The following is a 22,940-nucleotide window of genomic DNA, read 5'->3' on the forward strand; positions in this document are numbered from 1 at the left end:
ATCTCAGATCGTACACAGAGTAATGAAATGAAGTGAACGTCACGATTATGATTTTAATGAGATTCATGTTCAAATAACTAACATACAATTATTATTCAAACAGAAGCTAACCGTTGTTGGAGCGTGTAATTCAAACATTAGTGTTCTATATTATAGGAATAATCCATAACTAAAATGGAACGTTACAAACTAGTGTCCTTAATTGGTCTGTCACTGCTGATGGTAAACGCAACATTAACTTGGGGACAGTTTGCTCAGTATTATTTAACAGAATTTAATCGTGAAATCATCAAGTGTAAAATGTGTCCACCTGGCACTTTCTGGAATGGAAACTGTTACAAAGACGGTGGTCAGGCAATATGTCAGGACTGTTCCGATGGACACTTTACAAACGCCTACAATCGAGAGTTGTATTGTAGAAGGTGTACAGAATGCAAAGGAAATAATCAACCATCAGGTGAAGTTATGGCAGAGGCATGTACACGACTTCACGACACGAAATGTGAGTGTAAACCGGGTTACTGGAGGGAAAAAGGAAGGGTCGGCGATTGTCGAGAAGTATCGCCGTGTAAGCCTAGATATGGCGTAAAGAAAATAGGTATGTTGTTTAGCATTATCATTTAACCCAAATGTTATAATAACTTTTACAGTAAGTGAGTCCGCCCCGGGTCACAGCTTTCTGATTGGCATTTCATGCATACATACAATAATTTATTGAATTCGTAAAAGTTTCATTCGCTAATGTGTTAATTGAAGTAACCAAGCAACATGTTCTTGTTTGCTTTAACCAATCAGATAGCTTAGCTAGATCACTATTTTGGAATTATTTAGCGTTTAAACTACGCTTGAATTGTTATATTGAAATTTGTGTGTAGACAAACACTGTGCCACGGAAGGTATAAATGTGTTAATTATGATGGACTCATGAGCGCTCATGCGAAACTCAACTTATTGAGCTGACCGACGATCTTGTAAGAATCACTTCCTCAGGTAATCAAAGTGACTTAATTCTTTTGGAACTTCTATTCAAACTACAGGATTATGGTGTTTGTCCACAGGTTCTCAAGTGGTCTGAAGCATTTCTCCTTCATAGAAGTCAGACAGTAGTCTGCGATGGCGATCATTCTGAAGAAGTACCCGTAACATCTGGTGTACCTCAGGGCTCTGTACTGGGTCCCTTGTTTTTCTTGATTTACATAAATAACCTCCCTTCTAGTATCAAATCACAAGTTTGACTTTTTGCAGATGATACTGCTGTTTACCTTGCCATCAATTCTCCCTCTGACTGTGCTATTCTTCAAAATGATCTCAAACAACTGGAATTATGGGAAAATGATTGGGATATGGATTTTAATCCCTCCAAGTGTCAAGTTTTGCACATAACAAAGAATAAGCATATCATCAGAGATCAATACATTCTCCATGGCCAGATCTTAGAGCCAGTCTCATGTGCTAAATATCTTGGTGTTGATATATCAGCAGATCTCACCCTGAACACTCATATTTCAAGAATTACCACCAATGGAAATAATACGCTCAACTTCATTTAAAAAAATATAAAAACAAAAACAGAAAGTGTCAGGACTTTAGCTTACAAAACTCTTGTCCGTCCACAGTTAGAATATGCAAGCACAATTTGGCACTCATGCACAAAATCAAACACCAATAAAATTGAAATGGTTCAACGTCGGGCTATTCGTTGGGTTAAACATGACTTCTCTCCTCTCTCCAGTGTTACAAACATGCAGGAAAGACTTGGTTGATTCTCACTTGAACAACGTAGACTAGATTCCCGACTTGTAATGTTTTACAACATTTACCATCATCATGTTGCTATTACGCTGCCATTTTATATTCAATAAGATTTACCAGACTAATGCACCCACTATGTTTCAGACAAATTCAAGTAAAAACTGACTCAAATTTTCATTCTATTCTCACTCGGTTGTACTTTGGAACAGTTTGCCAAATCATATTGTCACTATCCCCACCCCTGACACATTCAAGGTGGCTGTGGCAACCATTAAGCATTAGATAAGAGAGCAGTGTTTTTATCCTTTTACCAGTTCACCAATCACTTTTTATCATGTTACCTAAATTGTGTTCTCTTTTATACCCTAGTTTTCACTTTTCTGATGTGATTTGCCTCATCAGTGTTTTATTTTTTTCACTAACAAGCTGGCGCGCACCGTTCATGTCAGTAACACTCGGAAGAGGAGTTGACATTAAACAGTGATAGATAGATAGACTTGTCTGGTAATTTCGGATATGGTCGTTCTGATTCAACTTTTCGGACATTTTTTCGTGCTGGGATTGAAACGTTGTATTCCTACGGACGTCAACGCTACAGTTACAATTTTAATCTACACCGATCTGCTGTAGTGCAATACTCTGGGTAAGCGGGGCACGCATTGCAACTCTACGTTCAAAGATGGAAGTTATTGAGGATTTTTAACCACATATTATTATGATGATGGTTGGCACTAACGATCTGTACGACATGGACGTAACGCCCGATTCAGTCGCATAATGGATCTGGTTGATACTTTATTACTATGTTATGATGTGAAACGGTTGGCTATTTGTCAAGTGTGTTACCGCATTGTGACCTCAGTGAAGACACGATATTTTGTGCTTATTCCGACATTCAATGCACGTATGGGTGCCACGAACCCCTGCTTGGAACCAGCTTGCTCCGCTCTCCCTCACAGACGGACAGTTATTTGGCGATGCAAAGGATTTTGGGATGATGGTGCAGAATCCAGTGTCTTCTCCAACGATGGTGTACATCTTAAAATACGTGTTCAACAATGCCTCTTCCAAAACCTGCATAGCGCTGTGGTGTCTCAACTTAACACAGATTCGCATGTTTTTGAAAAGTAAGTATATTAATAGGTCTTTGTCGATGTGACTATTACGTTTTTTTGTTTGGTTACATTTTGAATCCAGGGATTGTGTTATCCAGGCTAAGTCTGGGTTGTTCTCCTCTCCAGGTTCGTAATTGGTCAGCATACTTTTTTATTATTTTGTCCAGGCTTTGAAATTAGTTACTTATTTTTATTAGGCATGTTTCGTACTTGGCTTCCAACTTATCTCCAGGCTTCGTACCTGTTTATTAAATGTTATGTTTCCGGCTTCGTACCTGGTTACTCAAATCGCCTGGTGAACATTTATTCCCAGGCTTCGTACCTTGGAACTTATTAATATTATTCATGTTTTGCTATGTTAGTACCTGTGACAAATTTCGGTTGATGGTTCTGGTATATGCCTCTGTATTTCTTGCCATTTTTACTGCCTCATTGTTTTCATATGAAACGGGCGACGGCAAACGTGTCCAGGTGCACAGCATCATGTTGTCCATGTACAGATGATCAGTCCCGGAAAAGTGGCCAGAAAGGCAGGAGGACAAAAACTGTTTCTACACAGGAACACTCATCCATTCTTGGACAACCTGTGATTCCGGCCTCACATTCCGTGGCCTACATTCCACCAGCGACAACAGTTCCATCCGAACTGGTCGTTACACGACGGACATCAATGCAGAAATGCGGACATTCAAACTTACGTAAACATGCTACGTGAAACACACACAGTTCTAGTTTTTGAAATTGAAGACCCGATTCCACAAATTAATCCAGGTGCTCAGAATTACACAACACAAGCACCAAGTGTGGTCACTGCAACGTTCGTGACACGTCAAACACCTTCTAAATCCAGAGAAAGCAGATATCCACACTCTGTGACAATGCATAGCAGTACATTTCCCAACATAAATGACGACAGCATCAGCAGTGGTGTCTGGCTCAGAAAAACAGTTCAAGTTCTTGAAAGTCCAGTGCTGATTCCTGAAATTGTCATCCACGAGCCCCAATATAGGACCGTTCCAGTATCTGACAATGACACGGATATTTTTGGAGGGGTCGTACGACTCGGTCAATGATTTTGAGGGAGTGTTTGACCAACAGTCAAATAGGCTAATTGGAGGTTGTGGCATGGCTTATAATGAACTTTTTCAACATCAATCCATTCCCAAATCCCCAAGTCCCTGCATAAAAACATTGGCATAATGGGTGTTTCGATTTTACTTCTACTCTTCCCTGTCTTAGTTGTCCCAGTTGATCCCTATTTCAACCTACATATCGATGGACAGGCCAACAAAAGTCTAGTCCCTGCACAAAAGTCACGTAAGGTCATCTCCATTGAATAATGGACAAATGCTTTTCTAAGATTTGTTTCCATATATAGTTAAAAGCATAGCCACCAGACAGCCCAACTTATGAAGTACAGGGAAATTGTTAGGGATCTAGCACAACGCCATGCAAGTTGATATCCACTTTTGGATACTTGGGGAAGCTCTGCTCCTACCATGGGATATGGTTCTGGCCACCAACCAACCATCATTTTCGTCCTCTCAATCCTTTTGACCAAACTTCCGGTTTGCCATTAGAACTACTTAAACCCATCTTCAAGTCCGTTACATAACCTACACATGCTGGGTTAAAATAGACAGCCCCAATGCAACAACCCTGATGTCCACAACCCCACGTATGTGGTTTCTGCCTCGCCTCCAAATGCACTTACTCCAGCAAAGACATCAGCCAAACATGTCCACCCCAGTCTCGAAATCCTCCCTCCAACAACGCATTCTCACTCTATGTCAAACATACACGCGTTACTCCTGTCAAAATTGATGTTGTGACCACTTACATCTTTGGCTGTAGTGATGCTTCATATTTGATCATGGTTTTCATGAAGGTTTTAAAAAGGTTATGCAACCATGGCCCCCAACCTAAAATCATGCATACAATTATCTGATATACCACGGTCCAAGCTGCTATAGCAAATAGAATTAGGCAGAATTAAAGGTCCTTATTCGAATGCCATTAGACAACCTGCAGGTAATCCCAATTGGTTTAGTTGCAAAGAAAGTATCCAGTATTGGATGATTTAACATCTCAGTTTCCCTGAAGGTCGATCAATAAACGACAACATTGATCCCACCATATCCTCTGTGCATTATGTCACTTTTGACAACTTTATCCCCGTACTATTAGCTATAGGCAAAGGCAGATTCATTGCCAAAAACTGATATTGACAGTGTTTTCCGTTTGACCCCAATACACCCGTCGGATTAAGACATTTTAGGGACTAATTTTCGAAGAAAGATGCTATTTCGATACATGTCTTTCCAGGGGGACTTCGAGCGTTTGTGATATCTTCGAAAAGTTCAGCTTGAAATTCATAACATGGTCCACAATTTGGATGATTTCCTCATTTTAGGCCCTCCGCATTCTTCAAAATGTCGACAAGAGCTCGATTAAATCCTAAGCTATGTTGGGATATAGGTGTACCCATCAAAGCTGAAAATGCCCGTCATATTATCACTTTCATGGGCCTTGAGTTAGATTTCAACAAAATGGAAGCCAGGTTACCAAACAAGAAATTGGCCAAACTTCATTCCGAAGTTTCCCACCTTGTTTAACGCCGGAAAGTTACACTGAATGAACACCAGTCGATTAAAAGGTTTATTGAATTTCTGTTCTTCCGTTGTGATGCCAGGAAGAACTTTCCTCCATCGACTAACTGACCTGACGAAACGTGTTTTACGCCATTCACATCGCACTACTGTAACACAAAATAAAGAATGAGCGATATCAAGGCCTGGCGACTGTTTAACGGTCGCTGGTGTACCAGATGATACATACCATTTATTCACTGATTATTCAGGTATTTTGGGTTGTGTTGCGGTTTTACTATAGAAACTGATTCTATGACACTTGATAAGATTCAAGTTATTATCCCCCGCCTTTGAAATAGGGAGGGGGATATTGAAATGGCGTTGTCCGTCCGTCCTTCCGTCCGTCCGTCCGTCCGTCCGTTCGTCACCTGCGTTTTCTCAGTAACTAGCCGGTAGAATTTTTATGAAACTTAAAATAAATATAAACCACTATACTGGAATGATGCCCGTCCAAAAAAAAAATGATTGGTCAATTGTCCTTTGAGTTATTGCCCTTGATTTTTTGAAAAATGCACATTCCCAGCCATTTCTCAGTCACTAGCTGGCAGAATTTCATGAAACTTAAAATAAATATGAATTACTATACTGGGATGATGCCTGTTCATTTTTTTTGGATTGGTCAATTGTACTTGGAGTTATTGCCCTTGATTTTTTGAAAAACTCTCATTTACAGCCATTTCTCAGTAACTAGTTGGTAGAAATTCTTGAAACTTGAAATATATATGAACCAACATACTGCGATGATGCCTGTTTATTTATATTTTGGATTTTGTAATTTCTATATGAGTTATTTGCCCTTGATTTATTAAAAGATCCATATTTGCAGCCTTTTCTATGCAACTAGCTGGTAGAATTGCATGACACTGGGAATAAATAAGAACCAACATACTGTGATGATGCCTGTCTATTTTTCTTTTGGATTGGTCAATTTTCCTTAGAGTTATTGCCCTTGATTTATTAAAAAATCATTGTTTGCAGCCGTTTCTCAGTAACTAGCTGCTAGAATTTAATGAAACTTGAATGTTATATGAACCAACATCCTGCAATGAACTTCTTCGGTGAATTTCTACGGCTACATTTTTATCTCAACTTTTGAGTACTATTTTGCAATGATTGATGTTTCCGAGTAAGCAGTTTCGGAAAAGACAGCTTTATTTAATCATCCCTCTGATTTATTTCGTTAAAAAAATTTTTATCATAAAGTAGTCCCGGTCGATATTTTATATTTTGGCTCGGAAAGGGATAAACAAATGTGCTTATCTTATTCTTTCTGAGATTTTTTAACCTTCAAGCACAAACAAGCCATCAAGCACAAACAAGCCATCGTTGTCGGGGGATATCTTTTCACTGAAAATGCTTGTTCCCACTAGTTTTGGCAATTACAATTTGGGGTAGTGAATTGTCGAACAGGTGAATCATTCTTCATTCCGATAAAAATGCTGTCGTGCACTCTCAAAATAAACAAACATCTAAAAATTAAAGTATCATGCTTCTGGTTCGAAAAATGGTTCTCACTTGCATGCGATGCAACATACTGGTAATGGCTGTACCAATTACTGGCCACCCAAATTTTTACCTGATCTTCTTTCGCGTATGCAGTTCGACAAAATCCGTGCCATGGCACCTCACACATTCACCTTTTTCTACCATGCTTTCCGCCATCTCTTACATGCATCAACTTAAAGCTGCACTATCACAGATTGAACGTTTTGACAAAAAAAAATAGATCGCAGATTATTTTTATTTTAGTTCAAAAATTGTGTTGTATGCATTTTACCTAAACCGTTAGTAACGATTTTAGCCAAAAAAAAAACAAAAATCAATTTTCGAACGGAAATATGAAAATCTGCGATCGGATCTTTTGTAAGCAGTCTTTTATCACTGGTTTTCTGATATTTACGCAAAAATTGGCTCATCCAAAGACAATTTATTTTTAAAAGTTGTCAAAACGGTTAATCTGTGAGAGAACAGCTTTAACGTTTACCGGAATCATACTCAAGCTTTCTTCATAAAGCAGCTAGTTCAAAAATATATGTTACGGACACCAGACTACCCATCACCACATACATATTACGTAGTTTATGAAACACATTGCAAACCTTGTTAAAAGCATTTTTCCCCCGATCATGAGCAAAACAATGTATTTAGTAAGTTTGTTTGGACTCTTACGGATCAGTTTAATCACCAAAACTGCTTCAGTGGCCAGTTCGTCACCTCAACAAATAAGGTCTTCTCACGGCTGATATGTTCCATTGTTTGGTCACAAGTGCGGCTGCGCAGTTCTGTTCACATTTTTCAGCCCCTTTCTGAAAATAATATCTCGCACCTTAGATAAGTAGATCCAAAAATTTAACCATGCTAGAAATTCTGATCTTGCCCACGGGCAAAGATAAAACAAGTACCCGTATGGAACTCCTTTTAATGGTCATCACATGGTAATTACCTCCCTTGTTGAAGACTGTCGTCTGTAGCATCATTGAAACCTTGTCTTGTGTCAATATTTCTCGTTTCAAATGTCACCATAAAAAAGTTTTCACGCACCTTTCAAGAAATTATGCTTCACTCTCCTCAGAACTATTTAAAGACCGATTTGACTATTAACATAATCTGAATCACTGCGCGCATAATTATCCATGACAACCCCGAATAATCACATATCCATACGAATTTATTTTCACTACGCACAAAAGATTTCCAGTAAAAAAATACATTCCTACTTAATTTTGTGTAACTGAGTAGGAAAAAAAAAGCATCTTCCATAGCCGCTCGTGTAAGATAAGTTCATCCAAACCCTCGCGCAGGGTGTTTTGCGGAAACTCGGTAAACCTCGTTTCCTCAAACAACCAAAGTGCCGTTGTATATCATTTAAACATACAAGTAAAACTTGAACCTTTATCCGATTCATTGTAAGCAAATCGCATAAAAATGCATGTTATGCATACATATAATTATTTATGGATTTCGTCAAAAATCGTATTCGCTCATTGTGTTGATTGAGCTAGCCAAGCCACACAAAGCTAGAAAGCACTTGTCTAGCTCTACCCATCAGATGGCTTAGCTACATTACATGTTTGTGTTAATCGTATCAGATAAATCTTCGCCATTGTTTCAGAATTATTTAGCGTTGAAGCCACGCTTGAATTTTTCAAGTTTTATCCACCACCATCCTCATCCACCATCCTCTTGTAATTGTACTTTGGTATATTTTTGTATACTTAATTTGATTTTAATGTTTGCATATATGCATTGATTGTTATGCTTGAGCTTTTTGGGCGGATCAGTTATAATGTTTTGTTGTTCTGAGTGGCGTCTTAGGGACAGTCCATAGATGTAAAAAATGTTTTGCTATACTTGTTTTCCTTATTGTGGTATTTTATAATTAATCCCCAGTTATCAACAAGCAAAGTGGCGTTGTATATCATTTTATCATACAATTGAAACTTGAATCTTTATCCTAGCCGTTGTAAACAAATCACAAAAATACTTATTTAGGATTATTTTTCTCTGAGACCGCAAGGCCCTGAAAATTGATAATTGGAATGTAGCCTAGCAAAGTGATTCTTCATCAAATTGTTAAAATAATGCCCCTGTTGTCACAACCCTCATGCCCGGGCGTCTAAGGGTTTCTATATACGTATATGGTTCAATCTTTAAAAATCTTCTCTTAAATCACAAGGCGCAGACATTTGGTAAGAAAACTCATGTATTGGTTCTTTACCAATATTGTTTTAATTATTGTCAAGGCTGGCCCCATTCGCGGGTCCTAGGTTTTCTACATACTGATATAGTAATTTTTTTTTTGAAAATCTCCGAAACCGCATAGCCAAGACCCTTGATATTTGGTTCTTAACCTCATGTAGTGGTTGTAGCTACCTTCACCTATAGCGTCCTTTGACTTGCTAAGCAACCAATGTCTGCCTTAGCAACCACTTTTTATCTAAGCAGTCAGTATCCTCCGAAGCAGCATTCTTAGCAACCATGACTTGCTTAATTACAAATGACAACCTACATCCATTACGACCGATGCGACCAATGGCTTTCTACCTAAGCAACCAAGGCTTCCTTACCAACTACCTTCATTCACAGCAACTTATGCTTTCTTTACGAACTAATGACAATCAAGCAACAAATGACTTTAAGCAACCGATGATTTCCTCAGTAGTCACAATGTTTTTAGCAAATACCTACATACATAGATAGAAGCCAGTGACATCCTTAACAACCAATAATTTCCTAAGCAACCACACACTTCGTTCGCATTAGATGACATTGACTCACTAAGTGACCATTTACCTCTTTACCGCCCATTTACTTCTCTAGCAACAAATGACTTTCTCAGCAGCTTATTACTTCTTAAGCAACCCATGAATTCCTAAGCAACTAATGACTTCCTTGGCAACCAGTCCCTAATTTAGCAGATTTTCGTGTAGCCAATTTATTTCAAAACTATTTCGGGCCAAAATTTAAGACTTAATTTTCCATATTGAGTAATACGTGTCTTATGATTTTATCAATCCCTTTCTATATTCATGACTTTTATATATTGTATTGGTGTACAAAGTCTTGCCTTTGTGTCATGAGTGGAAATTCTAGAGCATAATTAAAAACTAGCATTGCAATGTACATGTTCTTTTTACGTGATTAAAGAAGAGTAAGTTAAACTTAGTTTTCCTTGTTTCCTTTCTTCCAGCGGACAGTCACAACAATACAACATGCGAGAGATGTGTTAACGGGAAGACCTTCTCCAACATCAGTTCCGAGGTGGCGACTTGCCAGAACTGTTCAGTTTGTCCTGAGGGATGGGCGCAGAAAACGCCTTGTAACGAATCAAACGATACTGTGTGCATTCCAAAAGGTGATTTATCATTGTAAATATTTGCAATAAGATTCGTCAAGCTCATAAACTTGTCCGTGTTTCAAAGAAAACGGTAAACATATTGTCACGTTTTTGGTTTCGGATGTGTGTGTTTTGTAATAACTTGAACTGTGGCAGTAGTTCAACAAATGGTAGTAAACTTGGTACCATGGATGCTTGGGACAATACGCACATAGATAGCAAGGCTCATAACTATGGCTTTATTGTTTGTTTAGTTATCCCTCTTGTTCTCCTGACTTAAAAACAGAAGAGTGCTTGCGTTCGCTTTGCGGCGCATTTGCTCTTAACATTGAGCTTTTCGAATTGTATTTGGGTTTAAATGGCGAACGCACTCAAAAATGTTTTGAACATATCTAAGCTTTACATTCAATTATTTTGTTTAAAACTTCAAATGACAACTTTTTTGTCTCTTGATATTCATATCCGTTAATGTCAACGTCGATTAGATTAAAACAGTAGCTCATTGGAAAAATATACTTTGCTCCCACCGGTGGTACTCTTAGACATTTGTAGAAATGGTATGATGAAATATTTACAAAAAGAGCAAAAACAAACATCTTAGTAAAGGATGAAGGACTGATAGCCTTTTATTGATGATTTGGAACTGTCAGAAATATACCCAATTTTGTTTTAGGAATATTAAAACATTTGTATAATATAAATATATTTTTTTATCTATAATACCAAATATACTTACTTTGGTAACTATCGTCATTTGTATTGGATATAGAGGATCTGTCACGATTTGTCATATATGCGATATATGCATTGCAGAAATGTAGTAGAGGTCTACCTGGAATAGTTTAAAAACAATATATATATATATATATATATATATATATATATATCCGATCGTTTTAATTTCCACTTAAAGGAAGAGTGAATACTGAAATGATATTAAGTAAGAAAAACGAAAAACAAAATAAATTCAAAGAAATTTGCTCACTTTAATTGGTGACGTCACACCGTCTTAATTGGCCTCATAGTTATGTAATATGATACTTACGTCATTTCCTGTTGAAATACAATAAGAATATTATATTCAGAAATGAGAAACACCACGTTTTCCTCGTATGCTTTTAATCAGTGTGGGTATACCACATGATAAATTGCAACATAAATGCTACGTCGGAAGGCAATATTTTGCTTCGAATGAAGACTTTAAACAAAGAATAACTTCACAATTTCCTCACCATTTGAAATGAAACAAAGCGCAGTCTACGCCGCTTACGGAGCCCCGCATTCGGTGTTTTACTAGAGTTTGATTGAGATTTGGTTTCTTAAAACACTTCGAAAAACCTTTTCACAATACAGCCGTCTGACGGAGCGCACTGTCAAAACATTATTTTGGAAACAGGTTTGTCGAAGTGTTTGATGAAACTACCTTATCACCTTATCAAATTTCGGTAATAAAACAAAGGCGAGGCTCTTAAAGACTGTCCTTTGTTTTATTTAAAATGATGTAGTATCAGAAAAGTTATCTTTGTTTTAAGTTTTCATTTTAAGCAAAATGTTGCCTTCTGATGTAGCATTAATGACTTAATTTAACACGTGGTATATACACAATGTAGATGGAAAACTACTACTTCGTTCAAATAAATCTTTATCATAAAAGATACGAAATATACATATCACTTGCTGGAATATTACCATTGAAGTTAATCATAAACATGCGGGGTGATATTGTCATATCACACATATGTTATACATTAAAATACGTGCTGATCATATGAAACCAGAAACAAGGTAAAGCTTGTGATATTTATGTTTTTTATTTTTTATATCAGATGAAGCTGAAGAAAACGGCTCTAATCTAACTGTGGTAGTGGTTTGTGGTCCAATGCTCATACTATGTATCATCGTCTACTGTTGTCGGGAAAAAATAAAGAAAGTTCTGCAAGAGTCACATTGCAGGTAGTAGAATTCTTACATATCAAGTTTGCTTGGCTTACTCATTATATGCCAATTTTTATTTCACTCAGCCAGTGCCCAGTGTGATTATGGAAATAATATGAGTCAGGTTTTTTTCCATTGAAAAGTGAAACCAATAATGAGTATTCATTTTTGCAAGTGTTCTTTAATTTCTTCCTCTACGTATAACTAGATCTCAAAAATATTTTTTGACAATATGATTATCTCCAAAAATGATTAACCAAGACTAAAAGGTCATTGTTTAAATATTTTATTAACGAAGCATGGACGTCGCATTATTCAATCAGGATTTCTAATTATCCTGACAAGCATACTAAACATGGCAAGTAAGATCGAATCATATTTCACGAGTGTCATAGAAAAACACATTTGCACGGGTGGCGAACTTCTCTTTGATCACGAGTGATATAAAGTACGATCTTACATTTAAATAACAAAAAAATCTGTGTCTTTAAGCTTTATTTTCGGAGTTTTATGAGGTTTCTTTTTCTTAATACCCTGTTTTTTAAATGAGTGTTTTCGCCGCTGCCTGTGGAACGCCCCTCACGAAGTAGTATAGCTGTAAATTTTCTAATTCCGGTTCGTTGAGAAAAAATTCTGCGATAGTTTTTATTTAGTTTCTTATTCACTCGTTTCTAGTGCAAACATTTTATTAACATTAATAAATGAGCTTTTATAAATGCATCAATTTGCCAAATAATAGCTGTTAATGCGCGAAAACACTTTGTAATTAAACAGGCTATCAATGTATGACCAAATCACTACGCCGCCATTTATTGAATTGAAATTTAAAAGGTCGAATGTGTTAGCAAAACAATTTCGGATACTCATTTGATAAAAACATGTTGCTTAGTGTTAGACTTAGGTTCATGTAACGTAGGTATTCAGTCATCCCTCACTATCAGAAACTGGTCTGATTTTTAGCTCACCAGAGCTTTTGATGAGCTATTGTGATCCGTCTTTGTCCGTCGTCCGTCCGTCCGTTCATCCGTCAGTCAGTCAGTCAGTTAGTCAGTCCGTCAACAATTGCTTAAAAAACTTCTCCTCTGAAACTACGTGGCCAAATTCAATGAAACTTCACAGGAAGCTTCCTTGGGTGACCCTCTACAAAAATACAACAATGAATCAAGATTGATCAACAACAACAACAACAACAGCAACAACAACAAAATGGCGGACTTCCTGTTTTGCTTTAAAAAACATCTCCTCTGAAACTACCACTCCAAATTCAATTAAACTTTACAGGTAGCTTCATTGCATGACCCTCTACAAAAATACAACAATGCATTAGATTGATCAACAAAAAGAAACAACAAAATAGCTGGCTTACTGTTTTGCTTTAAAAAAATCTCTGAAACTACCACTCCAAATTCAATTAAACTTTACAGGTAGCTTCCTTTGGTGATCCTCTACAAAAATACAACAAGGGGTTACGCTTGATCAACAACAACAACAACAGCAACAACAACAAAATGGCCAACTTCCTGTTTTGCTTTTAAAAAACATCTCCTCTAAAACTACCAGTCCAAATTCAATTAAACTTTACAGGAAGCTCCCTTGGGTGACCCTCTACAAAAAAACAACAAGGGGGCACGATTTATCAACAAAAACAACAACAATAAAATGGCTGACTTCCTGTTTTGCTTTAAAAAAACATCTCCTCTGAAACTACCACTCCCAATTCAATGAAACTTTACAGGAAACTTCCTTGGGTGACCATCTACAAAAATACAACAAGGGGTCACGATTGATTAACAACAACAACAACAACAACAACAACAACAAAATGGCCGACTTCCTGGTTTGCTTTAAAAAATCTCCTCTAAAACTATCAGTCCCAATTCAATGAAACTTTACAGGAAGCTTTCTTAGGTAACCTTCTACAAACATACACCAAGGGGTCACGATTGATCAATAAAAACAACAATCTGACCAACTTCCTGTTTTGCTTTAAAAACATCTCCTCTGAAACTACCAGACCAAATTCACTGAACATTTACAGGAAGCTTCATTGCATGACCCTCTACAAAAATACAACAATGCATTAGATTGATCAACAAAAAGAAACAACAAAATAGCTGGCTTACTGTTTTGCTTTAAAAAAATCACTGAAACTACCAGGCCAAATTCAATGAAACTTTACAGGTAGCTTCATTACATGACCCTTTAAAAATATAAAACAGGGCATCGTCATCAATAAAGATAAGATTAGATTGCAACATTTTTATCACAGAGTTGTGGCCCTTTGCTTAGGTGAGCGTTTTAGGGACATCATGACGCTCTTGTTTTGAAAACATGTCGTTTTCTTGGTAAAAAGTAAGGACCATCCTAGGTTGTTTACAAATATTGAAGCGTAGATTCGGTAAAAAAAGCATCAGTTTATCTGTTAATTGTTGTGTGAATTTTCGAGAAGTTCGTTTCACGTTTTACAACGACAAACAGTTCAAAAATATTATTTTGCATGAAAGCAAATGTTCGAAAATTTAGCTTCAAAGTTCATGAAAACGTTTGAAATACAGGATTACCATTTTTTCTTATAAGCAGTAAGTTGTTTATTTCCAAATTTATCATTATTTTAACGTATGCAAACTTTTTAAATTTCAATTTCCTGCTTTGGCAACATTTTCTGATTCAAAAGTCACGTGTTTGGTTTTAATTAAGGGAAAGTATCTACAATGGATTTGAAAAGTAGTTGAAATTTTCACTTCTAAGTTTGCAGTGAAAATATAAAATTGACATTTTCACTGTTGTTAGTTCACTGATAAAACACCATGGTTCATCGAAAAGCATGAGAGAAGTTTATTTCCCTTGAGGGACTCCCTTGTGGTCTGGCAAAAAATACATATAAATCCGTCGCAAACTACTTGCGAACCTTATACAAGCTTGGGTGACTGAGGTATAACTTAAAAAATTGGACACTTGAGGAAAATGTTATGTTTCTTGTCCATGCAGCCCGAAAAGTGAGGAACTCCAGGAATATGAGGTTGAAGACGAACCACTACGTCCATGCAGTGATACTGAGATGCTTTCAGTAGAAAGTGAGTACTTTTCAGCAGTTGGAGACATTCGTTTGCAATAGCCGCTGATTGGTGACCTTCTTTGGCAGCCCTGTCATTGTAATTCATCTTGCAAAAATCTTAATTGGCTATTACTTTCATAAACTTGGTACACATGCTATTAATAACGTGTAGCACATGTATGACAATACCTCTTGCATCTTACTAAAGTACTTATTCTGATTGACTGAGAAAAACAGACAAGCTCTGGCATCAGCTTGCAGTGCTCTTTTTAGCTTAATTTCAGGTGAGCTGAGGGTGAGCTAATAGGTTCGATGAATGTCCGTCGTCCATCGTCCGTCGTCTATCGTCCGTCGTCCGTACACACTAAGTTTGTTAACACTCAATTGTCACAAAACTTGGTCAGGATGTTTGTCATAGTAATTCTCGGAAGAGTTCGAATATGGGTCATCTGGGATGAAAATCTAGGTCACATGACCCAAAAATAGAAAAATCTTGTTAACACTCTAGAGGCTACTTTTTCTGTCCAAATATCCTGGAAATTTGTCAGAAAGGTTGTTTCGATGATTTCTAGCTCAAGTTCAAATATGGGTCAACTGGATCAAAAACTATGTCACAGCCCCAAATATGGAAAAACCTTGTTAACACTCTAGAGGTAACATTTTCAGCCAAAAATATCCTGGAAATATGTCAGAAAAGTTTTTTCATTAATTTCTAGGTCAAGTTCGAATATGGGTCATCTGGGGTCAAAAACTAGGTCACAGAGCCCAAATATGGAAAAACCTTGTTAATACTCTAGAGGTTACAATTTTAGCCCAAATACCCTGGAACTTTGTCAGAAATGTTTTTTTCGATGGGTTCTAGCTCAAGTTCGAATATGGGTCATCTGGGATGAAAAACTAGGTCACATGACCCAAAAATAGAAACACTCTAGTGGCTACTTTTACAGACCAAATATCCTGGAAATTTGTCAGAAAGTTTGTTTCGATGATTTCTAGCTCAAGTTCGAAGAATGGTCATCTGGGGTCAAAAACTAGGTCACAGAGCCCTAATAGATAAAAGCCTTGTTAATACTCTAGAGGTAACATTTTCAGCCCAAGTATCCTGGAAATTTGTCAGAAAAGTTGTTTCGATGATTTCTAGCTCAAGCTCGAATATGGGTCATCTTGTGTCAAAAACTAGGTCACAGAGCCCGAATATGGAAAAACCTTGTTAACACTCTAGAGGTATCATTTTCGGCCAAAATATCCTGGAAATTTGTCAAAAAGGTTGTTTTGATGATTTCTAGCTGAAGTTTGAATATAGATCATCTGGGGTCAAAAACTAGGTCCCAGAGCCAAAATATGGAAAAACCTTGTTAAGACTCTAGAGGTAACATTTTAGCCCAAATATCCTGGAAATTTGTCTGAAAGGTTGTTTCGTTGATTTCGAGCTAAAGTTTGAATATGAGTCATCTTGGGTCAAAAAATAGGTCACAGAGCCAAAATATGGAAAAATCTTAACAGTCTAGAGGTAACATTTTTAGCTCAAATATCCTGGAAATTTGTCAGAAAGGTTATTTGATATTTTTAAATCAAGTTCGAATATGGGTCATCTGTTTTTTATTTTTATTTTACTGTTTTAAAATCATTGTAGTTACCAACTTGAAACTTCATGAACTTATTCACAGTAAATTGTGATTTTTTGTGACGAGTTATATAAATCCAACCTAAATTTTGTAAGAGTTATTGCCCATTGTATATTTTAGAACAAATACATATTTGTCATGTTTTTACACGCCTGTTTAAAAAAAACTGGACATATAATAGTTCCACCTATGGTGTATGGAAGGGCAGACATGCACCATCCAGTATGTAGTCCGATCAATTACTTTTGAACCCTTTGTCTAATCATGACCAACTTTGGTCAGAATGTGTATGAACGTGTTTGATAATTAGCAAAATTGCTGTAGTTACCCGAGATTTATTGCGCTTTAATTCTAAAAATTACCTTAAGTTGCTCTTGCCCTATCAATAACTTTTTAAGCATTTGTCCAATTATCACAAAATTTGGTGAGAATGTGAATGGGCACAATACATCAGTGAAGCCAAATCCCTGTTAATTGCCCTTTAATTATTAACAAGTCTATAGCACAAAGATTTACTCAGGTGAGCGATATAGGGCCATCTTGGCCTTCTTGTTTATGGGGTCAGGGCACATGTTGATTTAAAACTAGCCATATATTCAAGAAGCTCTGAATGTAATATACATTATTCAAGAATAAAAAACGGAGAATATTATGCTGTGATAAGATACCATTGTTACTAAAACATATATACCCTGTCGTACAATCTGTTTTTAATAGCAAGACATTGTACTCTTAAAAATGTACAGGCACACAATATTTTATATTGGCTACCTAGTGATTATAATTACAGGGTGAGGAATTACGTGACTTCAACGGGGTTCTCACATGGGTCACCACGGTTCAAAACCGATGTAAACAAGCAAGAAAGTGACATAAATTCCGAAATAACTTTTTTGGGAGAAAAGATTGGAAAATATTTCTTAGCCTATATATTAGCCTTATCCTATTTTCTGCTTCTACACGTGTAAAGTATTTTGAATTTGCTTGTATTTTAACGATGCATTCCTTGGCTAAAAATTAACTCGACGAAATTTTGTAAAACGGTGCAACGCTATGCGCGCCGTGATTCTTTGTTTTGTACACATTTCATAGTCATAAAAAATAGTTAAGAAATCAGACATGCGTTGAAAAGTTAGTTTTGGTCATTAGCTTCATGAAACGATTTGTTCGTAAAATGCCTTTTAGTTTTTCAATAAATATCGAATGTTCAAGACATGCTGTTGGTATCGTGAATGTTATATATGCTGTTGTTAACGTGAACTTCTTCTCACCTAAAGAATGCTAACTATTTTAAATAGGTATGTTTTACAAATTTATTATAACATGCTTTAGCATTTTATTCTATTTTATAGTTTGAATTGCTCTCTCAATTGTGACAAAAATGTACACAACCCAAAACTATTATTCCAAATGATATATCTTTCATGGTATGAATTTAGATCTATTTGATCGATTTGAAAATGTTCAATTTATGTTGCATGAAGGCCGTGGAGACTTCCAAATACATGTGTACTCACCAAATGTGTACAAAAGATGGATAAATAAAATGAATGAATTACTACATACAATAAAATGGAAGGCAAAAGACACATCCGCCAAACCCGTGCCATGTACGTTCCAAAGTAAAAGAAAGTCAACAACCAAGAAACGTTTACGTTCATTAAAAAAATCCCATTTCAGACGCTTAAGCCTAAACCTGTCCACATTTCAGTTAAATCCCTGCTTCGAAAAGGGTCAAAATATCTTTATTCAGAAGAAATCAGAAAATAGTAAGGAGCACTGACAAAGAAATTGACTACCATAAAAATGACCTATCCTCGTAAGATGATAATTAGTAGCTTGCATGGCCTTTCGTGTAAGATAGGATCATCCCAACCCGAGCCTATGGTGTTATGTTGAAACAAGGTTCGCAGAACATCCAGTGCGAGTGTAGGGATGAGCATATCTTAGACGAGCGGCCATGGTGCCTTTTCTCCAACCTCAGTTAAACAAAATTAAGTTAAAATGTATTTTTCGTAAGAACTCTTTTTTGCATGGTGAAATAGTTCGCGTATAGATAATTTGTGTATGTCATAGATTTCCGCGCAGTGATTCATAATATGTTAGAAGTCAATTCGTTCTTTAAATACATATAGATCTGGGGAGAGTGCAGCATTGTTTTTTGAATAGAGAATGAAAACAGCTTTTTAGTGTCATTTGAAGCGGGAAATGATTTATTTGAATTTCAAATAATACCATGTGACAATGTTTCCATTGTGCTACAGACGACGGTCTTTAACAAGGGAGGCAATTGTGTGATGACAATACAAAAGTTGTTTATTACGGGTACTTCTTATCTTTAGCACGATAAGGATGTTCAGCATGGCCAAATATATGAATATTCTTATCTGGGGTGGGAGGAATTGATACCTTTGACGTCATAGAAGAAAATATCACCAACTAGACAACGAATGTGGATTCACAAACCTCGAGTTGGGATGATATAGTTTCATAGTTTCACAGTTTATTCAAATGCATAAAGGCCATAGGCCCATGATCATACATCAATGGAATTCATAATACATATAATTAATTTCACTTTCATTATCAATCGTAGGTCAAAATATATATTAATACATGTATACTTATTTATACTAACAATGTTGTAACGAAACACAAATTGAACATAGAAAGTACACATCGAATATTATATAACCATAGTGAAGAGTTAGTGGTTACAAATATCATTTAAATGTGTTATGGACTCTCTCAATTCAAAAGCCTTGTGGATAAACATTGCTAATTGCATTTGAATAGTCTTATTTGTACTTGTAGATATAGGAGTAGGTTCGTGCCATCTACTGGCCTCAATTTCTTACCTTGGTGTCTAAGTCTCGTCAATGCTTTCCTAAATTTAACTATACAATTTATTAACGTCAAACAAATATGGCTGTAACTTAATGTGTACGACAAATACATACGTTTTGGCTCTTGGTGAATTATTAAGTTCTGCAAACAAGTTTTGTACATATACATTGTTTAGCCTCTGTTTCAGTTCACATATATATATATATTAAAATCACCAACACTTTGAAATAACCATGCATCATAAAATCCTGGTGATTGTAATGTATTTTTTTATACCTTTTGCCAATGACTAACAATTTGGCAATCTTTCTAAATCTCTATCCAGTATTCTATAAACAGGTTTAACATATTCAATATCATAACAGTGTAAAATCTTTAACCAATACTTAATCACATTTACAAGTATTTTAGTTCGTAATGGTATTATACCAAGTTTCCCATACACAATATTGTTCTGAGTTTGTGTTCTATCACCCAGTATTTCTTTACAGAATTAAAATGAGCCCTGTCTTTAACTTTATGTTATCTTGTAGACCCCATACTTCACAACCATAGTTTAAACAGGATAAAAATATTGAATTTCGCCTAATGTTTCCGCCTTTTCTGAAAATTATTACTTTTGCTTTATTTGCATTAACACTATGTTATCATCTTTTACAGTAATCTTCTAACAACAACAGGTCATTTTGTAACTCTATTTCTGATTCTGATAAAATAGACTGCCCTAAATACATTTCCTGATTGTATAAGAAAAACAATTGTTATTTTTACTAGATGCACGCTTAAAATATCTAAACATACCTGAAACGCTCAATTAATTACAGCTATTTTAAAATCTCAGATAGATTTGCCTGTTGTGTACAAAATTCCAATGGATTCGAAGTTGAATGTACAAAGTCCATGCAAAACCACAATGGAATACGATTATATATATTTACACAACATCATGACTATACTTATGTTATATGCAAACATATAATATATCAAAGAAATTGTTATTGTTTCCACTATATCCATAACTTAAAGGGTTGTAATTTAAAATCACGAGCGCTAATTTTGGAATCATTTCAGTCAAAGTGTTTGACTCATATCATAAAAATGTAATAAGTAGTTTATAATGACGTCACATACAAATAAAATGGATCATATCATGAAAAAGTAATAAGTAGTTTATAATGACGTTTACGAGCATTTTTGGTGAGAAAATGTATAAAAATGACTAGCCATTTCGTGCCCTTTAATTGATACCAATTATGAATAAAGTCAAAGATAACAATCTCCAATTTAAAGTTTAGTGAAGATTTGGCAGAAAATGTGGCATCTTAAGAAATAGCAAGTATTAATAAGAACATAAATTTTAATATAATGACCTTTTTGGGTATTTTTACCTTTTTTCAGTCTTTTAACCTTGATTTTATACTGAGACACATTCTGATCAATGTTTCATAAAGATTGAGCAGAAAGTATGACCTTTCGCGATAAAAAAGTTTTTTAATAAGTAACCTATTTTATTAATACCCATGACCAAAATAAGAACTTGACCTGGATGTCCTAGACAAACATTCTAACCAGGTTTCAAAAAGATTGGAATAAAAAAGGGAAAGAATTGAGTTTTGTTTCAAGTAATTGTTTAGACGAATGCAAGTTCAATAATGTATTCACTTTTGACTTTCTTTTACTGGTGAATGTACATGGAACGGAGTTGGCTGGAGTATATCTTGTCTTCCATTTGAATGTAATGTAATGCATCAAGTGAATTTATCCACCTTTTGTCAATGTTTTTTGAAACATATGGGGGCCGACTCCGTCTCTTACAGAGGGACAATGGGTAATTAGGACGTATCCCCATGGCGGCCTACCTAGAACATAAACTTAACATTTAAAATCGATCCAATGTATGGATATACCTTCATTTCATGAAAGAAAGATCATTTAGAATAATAGTTTAATGTTGAATGCATTATCGTCATAGTTGAGAGAGTCATTCAAACTACTAAGTAAAAAATAAGCATGTTTTAAGAAGAATGCACGTTAACAACAGCATATAAATCTCACGTTAAATACAGCATTTCTTGAAATATCGATATTTATTAAAAGAACTAAAAGACATTTTACAAATAATTCGTTTTCTCAAAGAAATGAACAAAACTAACTTTTTAACACATGTCTGTGTTCTTATTACTAAGAAATATATACAAAACAAAGACTCACGGCGCACACAGCGTTGCATCGTTCTACAAAATCCCGTCATGTTGAAATTTTGACCAAGGATTAAATCGTTAAAATATAAGCAAATACAAAATATTTCACACTTATAGAAGCAGAAAATATCATAGTCTTATATAAGCTAAGAAATATATTCCTATCTTTTCTCCCCAAAAAGTTATTTAGGAATTAACGTCACTTTCTTGCTTGTTTACATCGGTTTTGAACCGTTGTGATCCATGTGAGAACCCCGTTGAAGTCACGTGTTTCCTCACCATGATTTATATTATTTGATCATTTCCATTTCAGCATATCGAGACAATGGAGACAATGATGACAAGTTAATTAACTCCCTTGACTTATCGAAGAAAACAGCATGATGAACGATATATCAATGAAAGTAATTTGTGTGAATTTGCACTATTTCTTGTTTTGTAAAACTATCATGAAGAATATCGAGTTTGCTTTCACTACAATCTGATATGACATTATTTATCACTAAAAGCAATATTTCTTTATGTTTCTAATAAAAGGCTTATTTTTCTTTGACTCACGGTGAAACTTATTTCTTTCATGCTTTTCGATGAAATATGGATTTTATCAGTGAAATAACAACACTGAAAATATCAATTTAATATTTTCACTGCAAAATAGGGAGTAAAAATATCAACTTTCAGAACTACTTTTTAAATCCTTTGTATTTACTTCCCCTTGATCAGAACAGAACACTTCACTTTGAACAAGAAAATTTCGGCCAAAAAAGTATTTAAAATTTAAAGAAATATTACATAAGTTTAAATAACGATATATTTGGAGATTAACAATTTACCGTTTATTAGTAAAATGGTAATCCCTTTGTTCAAACGTTAAATCTTGATATTGAAGCTGAATGTTCGAACATTTGCTTTCATACCAACA

At 35.6% G+C, this 22,940-nt stretch overlaps 1 protein-coding gene across 1 annotated transcript; it reads left to right on the top strand.

Moving 5' to 3' along the window:
- Positions 1 to 234: 234 nt before the first annotated feature.
- On the top strand, positions 235 to 10,390 carry LOC128229780 (tumor necrosis factor receptor superfamily member 11B-like). Its single transcript, XM_052941602.1, has 2 exons — positions 235 to 598; positions 10,209 to 10,390. Exons 1-2 carry the CDS (start codon positions 301 to 303, stop codon positions 10,388 to 10,390), a joined length of 480 nt encoding a protein of 159 aa, XP_052797562.1. The 5' UTR covers positions 235 to 300.
- The last annotated feature ends 12,550 nt before the right edge of the window (positions 10,391 to 22,940 follow it).

This window comes from Mya arenaria, chromosome 4, assembly GCF_026914265.1.
Source record: "Mya arenaria isolate MELC-2E11 chromosome 4, ASM2691426v1".
Lineage (NCBI taxonomy): Eukaryota > Metazoa > Mollusca > Bivalvia > Myida > Myidae > Mya > Mya arenaria.